This window comes from Cyclopterus lumpus, chromosome 20 (genome assembly GCF_009769545.1).
Source record: "Cyclopterus lumpus isolate fCycLum1 chromosome 20, fCycLum1.pri, whole genome shotgun sequence".
Classification (NCBI taxonomy): Eukaryota; Metazoa; Chordata; class Actinopteri; order Perciformes; family Cyclopteridae; genus Cyclopterus; species Cyclopterus lumpus.
The window spans coordinates 5915296-5930870 of NC_046985.1; the positions used below are offsets into that span (position 1 = coordinate 5915296).

The following is a 15575-nucleotide window of genomic DNA, read 5'->3' on the forward strand; positions in this document are numbered from 1 at the left end:
ATTAACGCTAGTATGGCCGTGCAGATACAAATAGCTTCTTTTTTTAATGCAGTGTACAACCTCTAATAAATGTATTAGCACATTTTACACATGAGTGATACTGTCTCCTAGTTGTAACTCTGTATACCGGTTAATTAATCATACCCAGTGTGTCTCTTTATAGATTTTTATATTGGCGGACAGTTTGATGTCACGCGTTTTATCTTGTTGCTGGTTTCCATTTGATTGAAAATGGTTTGGAATAGCATCTATTTTCATGTGTGTAACTATGTGTGTGTGTGTGTGTGTGTGTGTGTTAGCTGGTGCAGGCTGCAGAGGGGAAGTTCAACCCCCACATCCATGTGGAGTACGAGTGGAGCCTCAGACTGGAGGAGATGGACGAGAGCGACGACGACCTCGACGATAAGGTTCGGACGGAGTCTCACATTCAGTTGGATGAGCTTGAATTCAACAAAGACAGAATTTAAAAAAAGGAGAGAATTAAAAAAATAACAAAAACATTGATTTTGTCTGTCAGACAGAAATTCTTGGTTGAGGCCGACGTACCAATTTATTCTACTTACAGCAGCATCAATACACCATCGTGCACTTGGATTTAAAGGACTAGTTTGACATTTTAGGAACATGTATATTAGTTTTTTTGCAGAGGTTTAGATAAAAAGATTGATACCGCTCTCATATGAAGCTAGCAGCTGGTTAGCTTAGCTTAGCATAAAGACGGGAAAACAGGTGAAACGGCTAAATCTGCCGACCAGGACCTCTGAAGCTCAGGTAATCCATACGAAAGCAGAAATGTAAAATCAACCGCCAGAGACTCTTATGAACACGGTATTGATCTCCTTGACTAAACTGTTCCCTGAAAGCGTCTCTGCATGTCAGGTAACGACGTCGGCTCCGCAGAATCAAAGCGTGGCAACTTATTCCGAGGCGATGCCGGCTCTGTCTCAGGTGTCTCGTGTCCCTCTTGCAGCCCAGTCCCATCAAGAAGGACCGCTCCCCGAGGCCTCAGAGCTTCTGCCACTCCTCCAGCCTCTCTCCCCATGACAAGCTCTCCCTGCCGGGCTTCATCAGCCAGAGGGACAAACAGCAGCGTCTGTCCTACAGCGCCTTCACCAACCAGATGTACAGCGCCTCCACCGACCTCACCTCCTCCCCCGTGGCCGACGGGCCGCCGCTGCCACCTAGGAACCAGGGCAAAGGTCAGACCGGCCCGCTCCAAGTGCTTTTGGGAAACGTACACCGGCTAAATTTTCAGTTTAACATTGTCTAGTTGATATCCATGACAGTCGGTAAAGTCGGGAGATCATGTTCTGAAAAAAATGAAAAACCGTCTGCCTGTAATGCAAATGCTGGAGAGGGAAGATAGTGTTTGAAAGTGTACTTTATTGTGCCAGGAGGAGATTAGCTGCAGATGAATGCTTCGTAATCACTTTTTTTCTTCTTTGCACTGTCAGTCAGCTCTCTCACACACACACACACACACACACACACACACATACACATACACATATATAAACCCTCCCTGCAGTGGAATGCAATTTGTCCACACGCGAATCAGAGGGCGGGATACAGGTGTCATTGAGATTGCTTACACAGTAAACATGGCTGCAGGGGAGGGAAGGGTGTCGATGGTTAGTCGGGCCCGTGAGATGCACACTTCATCATTATCTCTACACAGGGTGCATTGTGGGCGTGCTGTCTCTGCAGTATTAGAATTAAAGATAACACTTCTTCTGTGGAGCGCCAACACACTCACAGCTTTAGTGCACAAGGTCGAAAAAAAACCATTCAAAAAGCTTACGCTGCAAAACATCCATCTCAACGAGTCATTTTAATCCATTATTGAGCTTTTGGATCTTATTTTTCTTCAAACAAGACTGTTTCCAGTTGTTTCAATTGAACCCAGAAAGCCTGTCGAGCTTTCGGTTCTCACATTTCGAGCTGGCAGCCGTTGATTTTTCTGTTGGCTGAAATGACGACGACGACTGTCGCTGGCAGATTTTTATCTCACTAATTAACACAGACTCTTTCTCCAGCTGTTCGTGTTTTCTAGCTGAGTCGCTTTAAAATGAAAACGGTCTTAAATACGGAGTATTACAAAGTCTCCCAAGCATCCAAGAAGTGGAAATAAAGAAACCATTTTTGTCTCCGTGACTTGAAAGAGGTCTTGCTAATATTCTTGAATCATCACAGGAATAAAAGTCAAACTTACATTATTTAAAATCTCGCCGGAAACAAGTTTGATTTTATTTAAAAATAAGATGAGAAGCCTGAATAAGAGGCTAAATGACAGACTAACTCTTCAGATGCAGCGCTCTCTCTCTCTCTCTCTCTCTCTGAGAGCTTTGCGCCGTTTCTCCTCTTTTCTTCCACTTCTTTTTCCTTTACTCTCCACTGATACGATTTCATCTTGTTTCTTTACAGCGTGTGTGGGAGCAGCTCTTTTTATAAAAACTGGCATACTGTAGATTCTCTCCCACACTCCTCATCTCGCCTCTCTTTTCTTTCTCTTTTTTGTTTCTCTATTCTTTCAGCTCCACACTTGGCATTCCTCGGCTCTCATTCGCACTACGCCACACTGGCCGGCACCCGACCATACATCAGTGAATATCCTGGTTTTTACGTTCTCCCCCCTTTACTCGGCCGTGTGCCCCCATACAGTATATACCTATCAGTTGTTTCCTCCTTTTACAGCTCGGATTCGCGGGGTAGTGGTGGTTTATTTAAAAAAAAACAATGGCACCATGTAGGCCAGCTGATTCTCCGGTTGATTACTTCTCGCCTACATGGATTTTTGCTGGAATCACGTCCCGCCATCCTCGAGCTGTAAACCCTTAACCACAGCTGATTCCTCTCTGGCTGAGCTCTCTATTATTTCTCTATATTAGTGAACACATATTGCTTTGGGCTCCCATTAGACACACTCAGGCTTATTCATGAACACGTTCACAAAGCAGAGACACGGTGTCTCTTTTCATTATTTAGCATTCCAGTCCTTTCCGTTGTATATTTGTGCCGACGGTATGTTGTTCTACTTGCTCCTCCTCTCCTCTCCTCTCCATGCTTCATTATCCTCTCTCTGGGTTTTATTTTTGGGGAGGGGGGCTAACAGAATGACTTTTTTTGGGGGGGCCGCATCACCTCATGTGTTTTATGTATCGCTCCTCCAGCTCCTCCCCCATCTGGCCCTCCCTCTACACTCACACCAGGAGGCAGCTCCACCCTGTCCAAGAAGAGACCTCCGCCCCCTCCTCCTGGACACAAACGCACCCTGTCTGACCCACCCAGCCCGCTCTCTCACAGTCCACACAGTAAAGGGGGCTTGACTGGGGGTGAGACTCGAGCACACGTCAGAACAGCAGAGCTGGTTTCACTCGGGCTCGGCCTGAAGCTCCGATACTACCATTGTCCAAAAATTTCATTTTTTAAAATCCTGCACTGAAATTAAAATTAAAAAGAAAAACCGGTGCAGAAAAAGCTTGTAAGAGAACCTTACATTTTATCAAATGTTCCCAAGATTAAGAGTGAATATTCAAATGTTTAGCGTCGTGCAGACCAGTGGAGGCCTTTGTTGTTTCTCTTTGTGCAGTTCAAAGGTCGTCTGACTCATCAGGTGGACTAATCTGCTATTGTTATTAATCATTCGGTCTAAAGAACATTCATTTTACCATTTCTATTTAAGTTTTGTAATTATTCAGTTTACTATCACGTGACATAAAATAAAAAACGCTGTTATCAAAAAACAATTATTAGATATTATATTTGAAAATGATTTCAGAAAGATTTCAGCTTCATGTAATTGCCAGTATTTACTCATTTTGTTCAAATTCAGATTTTATTAATCCCACCAAGGGGCAATTAGTTATGAGAAGCTTTAACACAGTAACATGCAATGACATAAAACACAATAACATCTATAAAATAATAACATTTGAGTTTTACTACCTTGAATGTTGGACATCTCACTGAAACATGTTATACTTCCCTACTTTTGAGAGACAATTTGATTCATTAAACATCCACAAGTTCACCAGATGAAACACTTCCCAACTGCACAAAGAGACATCCATGAGTCTTTTATTTAACTCTAAAATCTTGAAACCACCAGTTGGACACAAAAGAAGACGATCGCACCTCAAGTCATCTTCTTACCTGCAATCTTGTGTTTTTTGTATTTTAACTGTTATTCCACTTTTTAATCGTTTGTCTTCTGTGGTGTTTTGTGCATTCTGTGTCAGCCACACAGTAACATCCAATCACTAATTATAATGATGACACTTTATTGCACAACCTCTAATTAAGGGGCTCATAGAAAGCTCAGCCAGATGACGCCTCCCTCGTAATTTTTTTTTAACCATCACAGCATGTTATGTGATTTCCCACATTTATATTAAAATGATCTCTTGGTGAGTGCTCCGTTATGGTGTTGAATGATCTGTGTCATCATCAATGTCGATGTTTTAGGAAGCGACTCCACCCCTCCTCCTGTCAGCAAGATGTCTCCTGTTTCTAACAAGTTTGAAGGAATTCCTCAGCAGCAAAGGTACAAAAAAAAACACTAAAAATCACAGTTTTAAGCTTAATTGGCTTGAAATTTATGAATATATGCCAGCTGATGATGCAAGCATCTTCTTGGATTCAGTCTTTGATTTAAAAAATATTTTCCCAGCACTACTTCAAGCAACACAAAGTCTACACTTGGTCCAAGGGTTCTTCCCAAACTACCTCAGAAAGGTAAAGTCTGTGTCCGGTTCTACTTTTGATGCCAGCTGTTGAATTGAGGACCTTATCAAGTAACTATATGCTGCTCTCTCCAGTGGCATTGCGGAAGATTGACACCATACACCCGTCTATGGATAAGCCCAGCCTCCCTCCAGAGGTTTTCCAGAAGTCCCCGCCAGCTACTGAACCCCCGCAGAAGGCTCCTCTGGCGGACAGGCCTCAGCCGGGAGACCTGCCCCCCAAACCGCAGCCGTCTGAACTTCCTCCTAAACCTGGAGAACTTCCACCCAAGCCGCAGCTGTCAGACCTCCCTCCTAAACCTCAGCTCGGAGACCTCCCGCCCAAACCCCAGCTCAAAGACCTGCCTCCCAAGCCTCATCTCGCTGACATCCCCCCAAAACCTGGACCAGCCGAGTCCTCTTCCAGGCCGCACGAGACGGTGCAGAGGCCTCAAACGCAACCACCGCCTCCACCTCAAAGTCATCCTCAGCCGCAACCTCAGCCTCAGCCTCAGCCTCAGCCTCCAGACTCACCGTCACCGAGTCAGCAAGCCAATATAGGGACCCCCGCCCCACCAGCTGCTGAAGACACCAATGGGACCCCGGCAGGGACTGCGGAGACACCAGTGCCCCTCCCGAGGAAGATCAACACGGTATGAACACGCTTACCTTTCAGTTCTCATTTCTAGGTCAATAAACTTGCTTTTCAGAGGGATTTCACCCATCGATGTTTTCAGAAGCATATCGTCTTTTTCAATGTTTTTTCTTATTAAACTACTCCAATAAATAAACATCTTTTTATGTTCTGCAATTTTGTGTTTGATAGATCTCAGCTAACTGATCAATTATTCAGTCTGTCGCCTATACATGTGATGTATTATGCCATTTAAGGCAAGTTTGTTTTAATTTCTGAAATCTTCTTGGATTTTTATAGTTTTTAGGTTATATTTCTCCATTTTCTCACTCACGATATACTAGTAACAGTCACCTGATGGAAGAAATGTATCTACAGTGGTCCAAGAGGATGCTATATTCCCACATGTGCATGAATACGACAGTAAATAAAATAAAATGGTGAACTGCTCCTCCATTTTGATTTTTCAAGAGTATCATGTCTGAACCCGGTGGTCACATAGAGAACACACTTAAGCTTTTATGGGGATTTTGATGCCTTTTTGTTGCTTTTCCTGCCAGGTCTGTTTTTAAGATAAGTATTCCTGGACTAAGCTCTATGTTTTTGTAACAGATTGGTTATTTAAATGTCCAGGGGAAGAGCAAAACCCGCCGGGTGAAGACGATCTATGACTGCCAGGCTGACAATGACGACGAACTGACTTTTGTTGAAGGAGAGGTGATAATAGTTACAGGAGAAGAGGACCAGGAGTGGTGGGTGAGTCCAGCTTCAGTACTACTCTCTTGTTCATTTTTTTTAACCATCTGAAAGGGGTAAAAAAACAAACACTGAATGCCACTCAACTCGTTCTCTTTCCACTTCCAGATCGGGCACATTGAAGGAGAGCCGGACAGAAAAGGGGTGTTCCCCATGTCTTTTGTGCACATCCTGAGTGACTGACAGTCAGAGAGACTTGCACTACGCCTCTCCCTAAATAGGGAGGTCTTGTAAATAGCTATCATAACACCTCTTGTCACACGACAAGTGTCCTAAAAGAAGAAGAAGAAAAAAAACAACGAAGAAGAAGAAACCCGAGAAGGCTCATCTAGCCGTGGATGCCTCATCCATGCTGTACAAAGAATGTGTGTATTCTTCCTTTACCAGTATTATCTTAACCCTATAGCACGGCTGTGACGAAGCCACTCTCAAAAACCCTAGCACTTACCTAAAGTCTATGTTTATGCTGTTACTGTGTATATATGTATGTAAATATATATATTTGTGTGTGAGTGTACATGTTTTATTGTACAAAACATGTACCATTGCTCTCTCTCTCTCTGCCGGTCCGATTAAGCGTTGGGGCGGGTAGACTTTGAATTTTATCTGTATTGATTTTACTGGCCCTCAAGTAATTATCAGCTTATATATTTCTGGAAGGAGGACAAATAAGAATTGGAATGTGAAAGAGGTCATGTCACTATTTGTCTCTTGCATCCCTGTTTACCGAAGAGGCTGGAGTCTCCCGCTGATCCTTCCCCCGAGATAAAAACATTAAATGTACTCCTTGCTTGCTTTGTGTGTGTGTACACGTATTATGGTTGTTTTACAGTATAGAAACCTGCTGCTACTGCGTGGTGGAATATCGAAGCCTGTGGTTCACTGTAGGTCACTAATTTTCTCCTTGTTACACTGTTCACTATGTATGCCGCTCTGTTTGTGAACGCGACGCCGTCGACCTTTTGTGTGCATGGTGTAACAATGACTGGAATAGAGTGGAGTGCTGCGTTCAAAGACGCTCACCTCAGGGTTTGAAGAGCCACTATGAAGCAGGACTACAAGTATCCTGTTAAAGCCACTATTAATGACAAGTACAGGAAACCCAAGAGGACATCTTAGCAATAACTTGATTTGACAGATTTCACATTAACCTTTGTTTCACAATTCAGTGTCTTGTTAAAAAAAACCTTATGAGCTTGAAATTTTGTTTGAGTCATGTAATATCATTCCATGTTACTGGATCCTGTACATTTCCAGGTTTGCCTGTGAACCAAGAGATGTCTTTGAACGGTGGACTTTGTAAAAGGCTCGAGAGCCGATGTATTTTCACCCCTTCCCCCCCCTCCCATGTTAAGGACCCATCGTATCATTAAAAGTGCTGTAAACTCTGAGCCTGCTCTCTTGCTTCTTCCCTTTGACGTCAGTCTAAAGGTGCATTTTTTTTTTAAATCCGCTTAGTCTAGGTAATTTACATTCTGGGGAGAAGATCAATAGTCATGTGGTACCGAGGCTAAGCAGTGGTTGACTCATCCTTGAGCTAAGCTAACAGTGGCCTCGTTTATTTTACCCAACAGGCATGAGCTTTTATTTTCCTCGATGTACAACTATTCCTTTTAAGATGGGCACGGTGGAAAGCTTACTCAGATTTCACTCTTACACACCTGCAGTGGTTTCACGAACACTCAAGACAAAGAAAGTTCTTCAAATAATTCTTTATTTTCTCAACAAATTACAACCAAAGTTTAACACAGTTCTACAGAGTCTTCTGGATTTTATCAACAGGAATAATCAGTTAATCAAATACTTTGTGTCACAAAAAAAAAATTTATGAGTATTTTACAAAATAAAAACTGTTCACAAAGCAGACATACCAGGATTTACTGGTAAAAACAAAACCTCAAAAAAAAAAAAACTATTTACACACTTGACCTCTGTGGGGGAGTTTTGACCCCTGGTCCTTCTGCACCGACTTGATGACACCAACCGCGACCGTCTGCTTCAGATCTCTTGCTGCAAAGCGACCTGAGAAGCACAACACAAATTAACTCAAAACGCTGCAGAAGTTCTTTCACTTGAAGACATTAGATGGGCGTGATGGATGTTTTACCTAAGGAAGGGTACGTGAAGAAGCTCTCCACACACATGGGCTTGATGGGAACCAGTTTGACCAGAGCAGCGTCTCCAGACATCAGGAGCTGTGGACGGTCCTCCAGTTTCTTGCCGTTGCGCCGGTCGATCTTCTCCTTCAGCTCAGCAAAGCGACAGGTCACGTGGGCGGTGTGGCAGTCCAGGACCGGAGAGTAGCCGGCTTTGACCTTCCCTGGATGGTTCAGGATTATCACCTGAACGCGGGGGAAATTAGATTTAAAAAAGGAGGGGCCGCTACAAATGTTAAGTTACACGTTCACTCAACCAACCTGAGCTTCGAAGCTGCTGACGTCCGATGGAGGGTCCTGCTGGGCGTTGCCAGCTACGTCCCCGCGCCGCAGGTTCTTGACGGACACGTTCTTAATGTTGAAGCCAACATTGTGTCCCGGCAGAGCCGTCTCCAGCCCCTGGTGATGCATCTCAATGGACTTCACCTCAGCCGTGATCTTGGCAGGGGAGAACATCAGGGTCATGCCGGGTTTGAGTACACCGGTTTCAATCTTACCCACTGGCACGGTGCCAACTCCTGAAAGGACGAAGAAAAAGATTTAGTCCAGTCGATAAATGTTCCTTTTTTTTTTTTTTTTAAGGATTAAAATTAAGTTACATTGCTAACCTCCAATTTTGTAGACATCCTGCAGAGGTAGTCTTAGGGGCTTGTTGGTGGTGCGCGCTGGTGGCTGAATGGAGTCCAGGACTTCTAGGAGGGTTCTCCCGATAGCATGGCCTTCCCTACGTCTGGATTTCCATCCTTGGAACCAGGGCATCTGTAGAGAAGGATGTTATTTTTGTTCAAAAAGGTTTTGCGTGTACCTAGCAGACATTTTGACCCCCATCTTTACCCTCTGAGTGGCAGTGATCATGTTCTCCCCAGTCCAGCCCGATATGGGAACAAAGGGCACAGTCGCGGGGTTGTAGCCGATCTTCTTGAGGAAGCCTCCGACACCTCGGACCACCTCGTCAAAGCGTTTCTGGCAGTAAGGGGGTTCAGTCAGATCCATCTTGTTCACACAGACGATGATCTGCTTGACCCCCAGAGTGTAGGCCAGCAAGGCGTGCTCTCTGGTCTGACCGCTTCTCGACACGCCGGCCTCAAACTCCCCTTTAGCAGCAGAGACCACCAGGAGGGCAACGTCAGCCTGAAAAAGGACAATTAGCGAAAAACAACAAAAAGATATGAGACGACAAAAAGTACTAAAACTTCTACACTGCTTACCTGTGACGTCCCGGTTATCATGTTTTTAATGAAGTCACGGTGGCCAGGAGCGTCGATGATAGTTATGGAGTATTTTTGAGTGCTGAATTTCAGCAGAGATATATCAATGGTGATTCCTCGCTCACGCTCAGCTTTCAGCTTGTCCAGCACCCAGGCAAATTTGAAGGAACTCTTCCCCATCTGTGAAAGAGAAGATAGAACACATCTTAAAAGCGGGTTTTCCCACATTTCTGGAGCATTTCACAGCAGAGGGGGGGGTTTCATCCGCTTCCTCACCTGCGCTGCAGCCTTCTCGAACTTCTCCAGTTTTCGCTGGTCGATGCCACCGCATTTGTAGACCAGGTGGCCGGTGGTGGTGGACTTGCCGCTGTCGACATGACCGATGATCACCACGTTAATGTGAGTCTTCTCCTTCGCCATCGCTGAATCTGGGGGTTTGCCAACCAAACAAAGTACACAGTCGCCTTGAGATGAAAATGATCACGATCACTCTTCCAAAAGTCTTCAGTTGGATGAATGTGACACAGACACCAAGACGTGGCTTTATATGCACCACCTGGCCCCATAGGACGCCTGATTGGAGCCAGGTGTGCTGCTTCATTAGGCTTAATTAGTGGCTGATGCCTGTTTGGTAAAAAGCTGAATATTTGACACGGCTGAATATTAAAATAGCTTAAACACCAAAGTAATTAGGTGCACACAGGTGTTGTGAATGTGCAGCAGTAGCCGGTTATAATCAGTTAGCTGACTAATGATCTGAAATTACAAACTGGTGAGTCATTCGGAGGTCTTTGAAGTAAGCGCTCCCTGTATGGCAAAGGAATCCTGACTGGCCACAAAGCATGAAGGGAAAACAGCTGACAGGCAATTAAAAATAAATATTAAAGAAAGAAAGAAAGCTAAATATAGATAAGTCACACCTTCACCCATTGTGCTAAACAGTCACAAACCTACAGTTTAGGGGAGGATTCCTCTAATGTCTCATTTCATCTTCTTAACACAAATAAACGTCAAGTCGTTCTTTGAGTGAACAATTCTGGGTAATTTCAAAGTGAGATGGCAATAAAATGTATAGTTGTTTGATATATAGAATTGTATATACAAAAAATACATATTAAACTAGGTAGGTTTAATTATATATATTTTTATGTTAAACAGATGATGAACATGATACATTGTGATCATGGTGTACACATTCATAAGAGGTGGAAGAAGTATTGAGATATATAACGTGAGTAAAAGTTGCCCTATACAGTGCAAAAATAAAAGTAAAGGTCCTGCCTTCACACTTATAGTACAAAATGCATACACATATTAGTAAAATAAGTAAAAGTACTCATGCAGAATGGCCCATTTCATAAATATATATATATTACTGCTGGATTATAATTATTGATGAATTCATCACTTTAATGTTGCAGCTGGTCAAGGTGGAGCTATTGTTAAACACTTTATATACAGCTGGGTTTCTTAAACTATGGGGCTGATAATGTATCATGATATAATAGTTGATTTATATTATATAATATTATAATATGAACTGCAAAGTAATTTAAATTATAAAATAAATCTAGTGGAGTAAAAACATCTTTTTTTTCTTCTTTTCATCAAGTAGCATGACATGACTCCGGTAAAGTAACACGTTTGTATTTCCAAACCACCTCTTCTCAAAGTAAATCGATCCAGTGGTTTGAAGTGACTCACTCTGGGGTCAAAGTGGAGGGTCAAGTGGCTCATTAGCGCCCCCTGCGGCCTCTTTAATGTCTATATCATCTTTTTGATCAAGGGCACTTCGGTAGAGTGAATGACCGTTGAACAACCTGTTCGACATTAACGTCTTCAAGCGGTTAGAAGTCCCAATTAAAGCCGTAGTGAGAGATGTTTTTTAATAGATCAGTTGTAATCTGATGGAAGAAGACGTTAAAATTCATCAGCGGGTCTTATATGCCCGGGCGGGGTCTTTCCAGTTAGGAAGTCACGGTTCGTACTTCCCACCTCCGCGCTCAGAGGGGGAACAAACCGACCCCCTCTCGTTTGACGGCCGTAGTGACGCTCCATAGCTAACCCGGAAACAGCGACAGCGAATCGCTTTTTTTTTTTTTTCTTCCTCTTCTTCCAGTCCGTACCGCTGGCTTTCTAGCGTGGTATCCAGACGTCGACTCCAGGGTTGTTCCTCTCGCGAACATCAAGGTAAGAAAAAAACTTCACACGAATACTACTTTATGTCTCCTTTCCTCCTTCCCTCGCGTCCTCTCCACCAACCCGCTATTACTGCCCACCGGTTGCCATTCAGTCCGGGCTTGTTTTGAGTGTTAAATCTAAAAAAAAAATAGTTATGAATCATAAACGTGTCCGGAGAAAAATCCGACGCACGCGTGTCAAAGTTACTGTAAAATACAAATACAGCAGCGGAGAATGTGCGTGTTGAGTTTTTAAGTTACATCCTCGATGCTCCGTTAACTTCCCCTTTTTCAGAACAACGGTCTCTAGGTAGAATGAGAGCTCCCTGCGTTGGACCAGAGGCACCTGGCTGCTGCTTGACCCATTTATAATGAGCTTTCTCAGGTGTGTTTGGGCCTCGACTCCACGAGAGAGAGAGAGAGGCAGGTAACTAATGTGTTCCGTTATAAACGGACCGTGTGGCTCGGGTTGAGACCGCTCGCTTCCAGGCAGCAGGGTGCACCATTAAAGGAAATTCACACACACACACTGACAGCTGGTTAGAGCTGGTTTGTCTTTTTAATGATTGTCATTCTCCTCAACGCATTATCATAATAATAATAATTATAATAATAATAATACAACATGTCACAGGTTTCCAAACTGTGGTACTGGTTGTAGCAGTACCATCATGTACAATTACCCCTGAAATCCTCCAAACTCTTAAATCCAATTAAAGTACACAAGTACTGTCAGTTAATTTTACTTAATTAATTAAAAGTTGTATATACTGTGGGGTACTTTAATTTACTGCATAGTAATAGATCAGGTTTTATGCGCTCTTTTGAGAAGTGACAAATAGTTGTCATTGAATGGAAAATATTCAAGAGCACATACTTGAAACTTAATTTGGGCTCTGGCACCTCCCTCGAGTCCACTGTAATTTCATTTGAAAGTTGCAACGTTTTCTCTTTGCATCAGTAGTCTGCACAAACCTACCCGAGCATGGAAGTGTGTGTGTGTGTGTGTGTGTTGTTTTCTTTCCGCCCAGTGTCTGCACAGGTTCTGAAAGTGGAAGTGAAACGTCCCGGAAAGCCGGATTTGATGGTATGTTAGGCAAGTGCTAGTTAGACATGAGGTTGGAGAGTTCAGAGACGGACACTGGGGCCTTTAACTCTCAATGACACCAAATAATGAGTTCCTCTGGGAGAAGAGACTGCTGGGGATTTTCTAATAATGGTATGCTGCACTTTTAATGCGTCAGGAAACCTTGATTTACTGAAAAGGTCTCGGTCTCTCTGGGCGAGCCCAGGATCGCTGTGTGAGATAACGTGCCTCCGGGTTATTTGAGTTGTCCTCTTTTGCAATATGTGTCTTCCTTATATCTGCCACTGCACATTTTTGAAAGAAGGAAGTTCTCACCGTTCTCTGTGTTCTGTAACGGACGGACGTCAATGTCTGCTCTCGTAGGTGTAGACTTGTACGTGTGTTCTGGAAAAGACACGGCAAATACCTTACTAGTGCCCCAGTTGAACGACTGTGAGACATGGTACGACTTGTCTAATGCCCTTTCCGCAGCAGTGTGAGGAAATGGGAGGATGATGGATACGGTAAAAGTTGCAGCAGCAGTTACCACGATTGCAAAAGTGAGGCGGAGAGACGACTTAAGTGAGATCTGATGTTGAAGTGTTTCATGGGTTCAGTAAGTAACCAGTGGGTTTGTTTTACTCTCAAAAGGTTTGGTAGTGAAGCATGAACTGAGAGTCTGGCTCATTTAGCACAATGTATTCCCTCCATGAGTCCCAGTGTAATGCAGGTAGGGGCATGACGCCTCTATTGGAGACGGCAATATTTGTTGTGCAAACATTAGAAGCGTGCACCAGATTAGAAAAATGGATTCTTTAAAAAAAAAAACTCTTTTACATGTCACTATTTAGTTATAATCTGTCTGTAATCTTGTCATAAAGCTTTTGACTCCCAGTCTTTTTTGCTACATGAGGACATTGTTGACACCAATGTTTGCATTATGGTTACTTTAAATAACAACAGGGGCAGAGGTGTGTTGCATCTGATTTTAAAGGTAGTCTCTCATTGTGCTCACACAATGCTGTACTGTAGATACTGTAGCTGAGGGCGATAACATGAGGGCGGTGTCAGGGTAATGGTGGTTAATGTAAATAATTTAGCCTTTTTTTCCCCCTACCAATGAGTGACCTTTTAAAGGCAAAGCTGCTCTGACATTTGAATGTCAGACAGACGTGCAAACAGATTTACGCTTCATCATTTTTGAAGAAACATGGTTCATTCATATGTAAACTGTCCGTACATTAGAGTGAACCCAATGTGGACTTGATCTCATTAGGGAATATTGTTGACTTCATTGGAATGTCACAAAGTCTCCAAGGGGTCCAGACGCCTCTTTGCAACCCGCCCTCCCCTGAACACACCCAGTGAGCTGCTGGCTTCAGGTTGGGTTACTGCAGTTATTCTGGGTACGAGTCTCCTGCTGACAGTCGGGCTGGTTATTGTATTTCCGGCAGCTCTCGTGCTAAAAGCATCGCGTCTAGTTGAGTCTTTGTTGTCACGGTGAATGCACCTTTGTGTGGTTTTCAACATGGTTGTGAAGATTGAAAGACTTTTAATACTTTTCATACCCTCCGCTGCATGTCTTTTTAACATGGAAAATGATTCACCGCTGTGAGAATGTAAGATTGAACCAATTAAGCTCCCCCCCTTTTTTTTTTTTTTTTTTTAAGTCAGTGCTCATGTAGGTTGTGCAACGCAGCACAATCGACCACAGACTTGAACCGACGTCTCCGACACAGCCCCCCCCTCTCAGATTTAGAAATCTGTCTGTGTCATATTGTTAGTGTTTACATTATTGCGTCCATCGCCCTGTGTCCCCCACACACACACACACACACACACACACACACACACACACACACACACACACACAGCAGGCGAGGTCAGGTGCTGCGGTCTTAGCCTCATGCAGAATAGAGCTGTATTGATCCCTTTCTGTGGCGTTCTGCTGTTTGTTCACTTCTTTGGATTAACTTCGTCTAAGTGTTTCGGCCTGCTCGGCGTTCTGCTCCGACGCCATCATCGTGACTCGAGCGTCGTTTAGTGTCTGAAACATTTCGTGTTGCTGTTTTGAAATGACACAGGATTAAATAAAGTTGACTCGCAGTGCTTTGTGGAAATTGTGCCATTTTGACAATGAATACACAAATCAGAGTTTTCACGTACTCGTCTGCGCTATAGGAGGAATCTCGTTTGCCTCTTGACTGCACACACTCTTCCATTTCCACTGCGTGTCTGTTCTTGTTCATAAGAAAATCTAGAGTTGAAACGATGACATTGCATGCGTCACTCCCTAGGAATGGCTGCCTGTGCCCCCCCCCCCCCACCTCCCCAAGAAGGCCTGCCCGCTTCTTCACACGGCTGAATTACTAGAGAGATGTATCACCAACAATATCTCTCTTTAATTTGCAAGTCGCTGCAGACCTTAAAAGTCGTACCTGGTTTTAATGACTGCATTTGTGTTTATTGACCTTATGAAGTGTCCCTGCTGTGAGTCCACTAACAGATTTATTTAACAGTTTGTCGGTTAACACACACCCTGGCATGAATAAATAAATGAGAGGAGAGAAAGATGGTTTCGGCAGTGGAGGTCTTAGCTGTGGTGGTTTGTGTTTGCAGCCTTTGGCAGTGGCGAGTAATATAGTGTGTGTGTGTGTGTGTGTGCGTGCGTGTCAGTTTCTCATCTGCAGCGCTGGCTGAGCTGGTAGACTCGAGCATTCCTCTCAACGTGTTAACTTCCGTCCTGTGATGTTGGCTTATCTGAAGCCCTAAGCGTGCACATAGTAAGAGTGTATTATTTTTTACTTCTCTTTTCCTCCTGCAGGCCTCCAACAGGATGCGTTCATTTGTTGCG

General features: G+C 43.7%; 3 protein-coding genes across 14 annotated transcripts in view; 2 read left to right on the forward strand and 1 right to left on the reverse strand.

Annotated features, from left to right (window-relative positions):
- The window catches only part of asap1b (ArfGAP with SH3 domain, ankyrin repeat and PH domain 1b), a 48943-nt gene extending 41646 nt beyond the window's left edge, over positions 1–7297 (forward strand). For 2 of the 7 annotated variants that reach the window (XM_034559593.1, XM_034559596.1), the window contains 8 exons: positions 300–407; positions 971–1199; positions 3171–3332; positions 4465–4543; positions 4670–4734; positions 4818–5374; positions 5968–6111; positions 6220–7297. In XM_034559593.1, coding sequence (XP_034415484.1) covers positions 300–407; positions 971–1199; positions 3171–3332; positions 4465–4543; positions 4670–4734; positions 4818–5374; positions 5968–6111; positions 6220–6294 — 1419 coding nt within the window. In that variant the 3' untranslated portion in view covers positions 6295–7297. The remainder of the gene's footprint in view (positions 1–299; positions 408–970; positions 1200–3170; positions 3333–4464; positions 4544–4669; positions 4735–4817; positions 5375–5967; positions 6112–6219) is intronic. The other 5 variants (XM_034559595.1, XM_034559597.1, XM_034559598.1 and 2 more) reach the window with 3 other exon arrangements.
- Positions 7298–7804: 507 nt separating this feature from the next.
- si:dkey-37o8.1 (uncharacterized protein LOC407641 homolog) lies at positions 7805–13232 on the reverse strand. Of its 3 annotated transcripts, none has more exons than XM_034559601.1 (8): positions 13058–13232; positions 9752–9903; positions 9476–9655; positions 9102–9398; positions 8876–9026; positions 8529–8785; positions 8219–8453; positions 7805–8133 (listed from the first exon to the last, which is right to left on the reverse strand). In XM_034559601.1, exons 2-8 carry the CDS (start codon positions 9893–9895, stop codon positions 8024–8026), a joined length of 1374 nt encoding a protein of 457 aa, XP_034415492.1. In that variant the 5' UTR covers positions 9896–9903; positions 13058–13232; the 3' UTR covers positions 7805–8023. The 3 variants fall into 3 exon arrangements, with proteins under 3 accessions (XP_034415492.1, XP_034415494.1, XP_034415493.1); XM_034559603.1 differs by lacking the exon at positions 13058–13232 and adding an exon at positions 12533–12555; XM_034559602.1 differs by lacking the exon at positions 13058–13232 and adding an exon at positions 11180–11301.
- fam49bb (family with sequence similarity 49 member Bb) overlaps positions 11388–15575 on the forward strand; it is a 29334-nt gene continuing 25146 nt past the window's right edge. The window contains exons 1-2 of one of the 4 annotated variants that reach the window (XM_034559610.1): positions 11555–11665; positions 11951–12040. The gene's annotated coding sequence lies outside the window, so the exon portion shown is untranslated. Of the gene's footprint in view, positions 11666–11950; positions 12041–12761; positions 12875–15575 lie in introns of those variants that run through there. The other 3 variants (XM_034559607.1, XM_034559608.1, XM_034559609.1) reach the window with 3 other exon arrangements.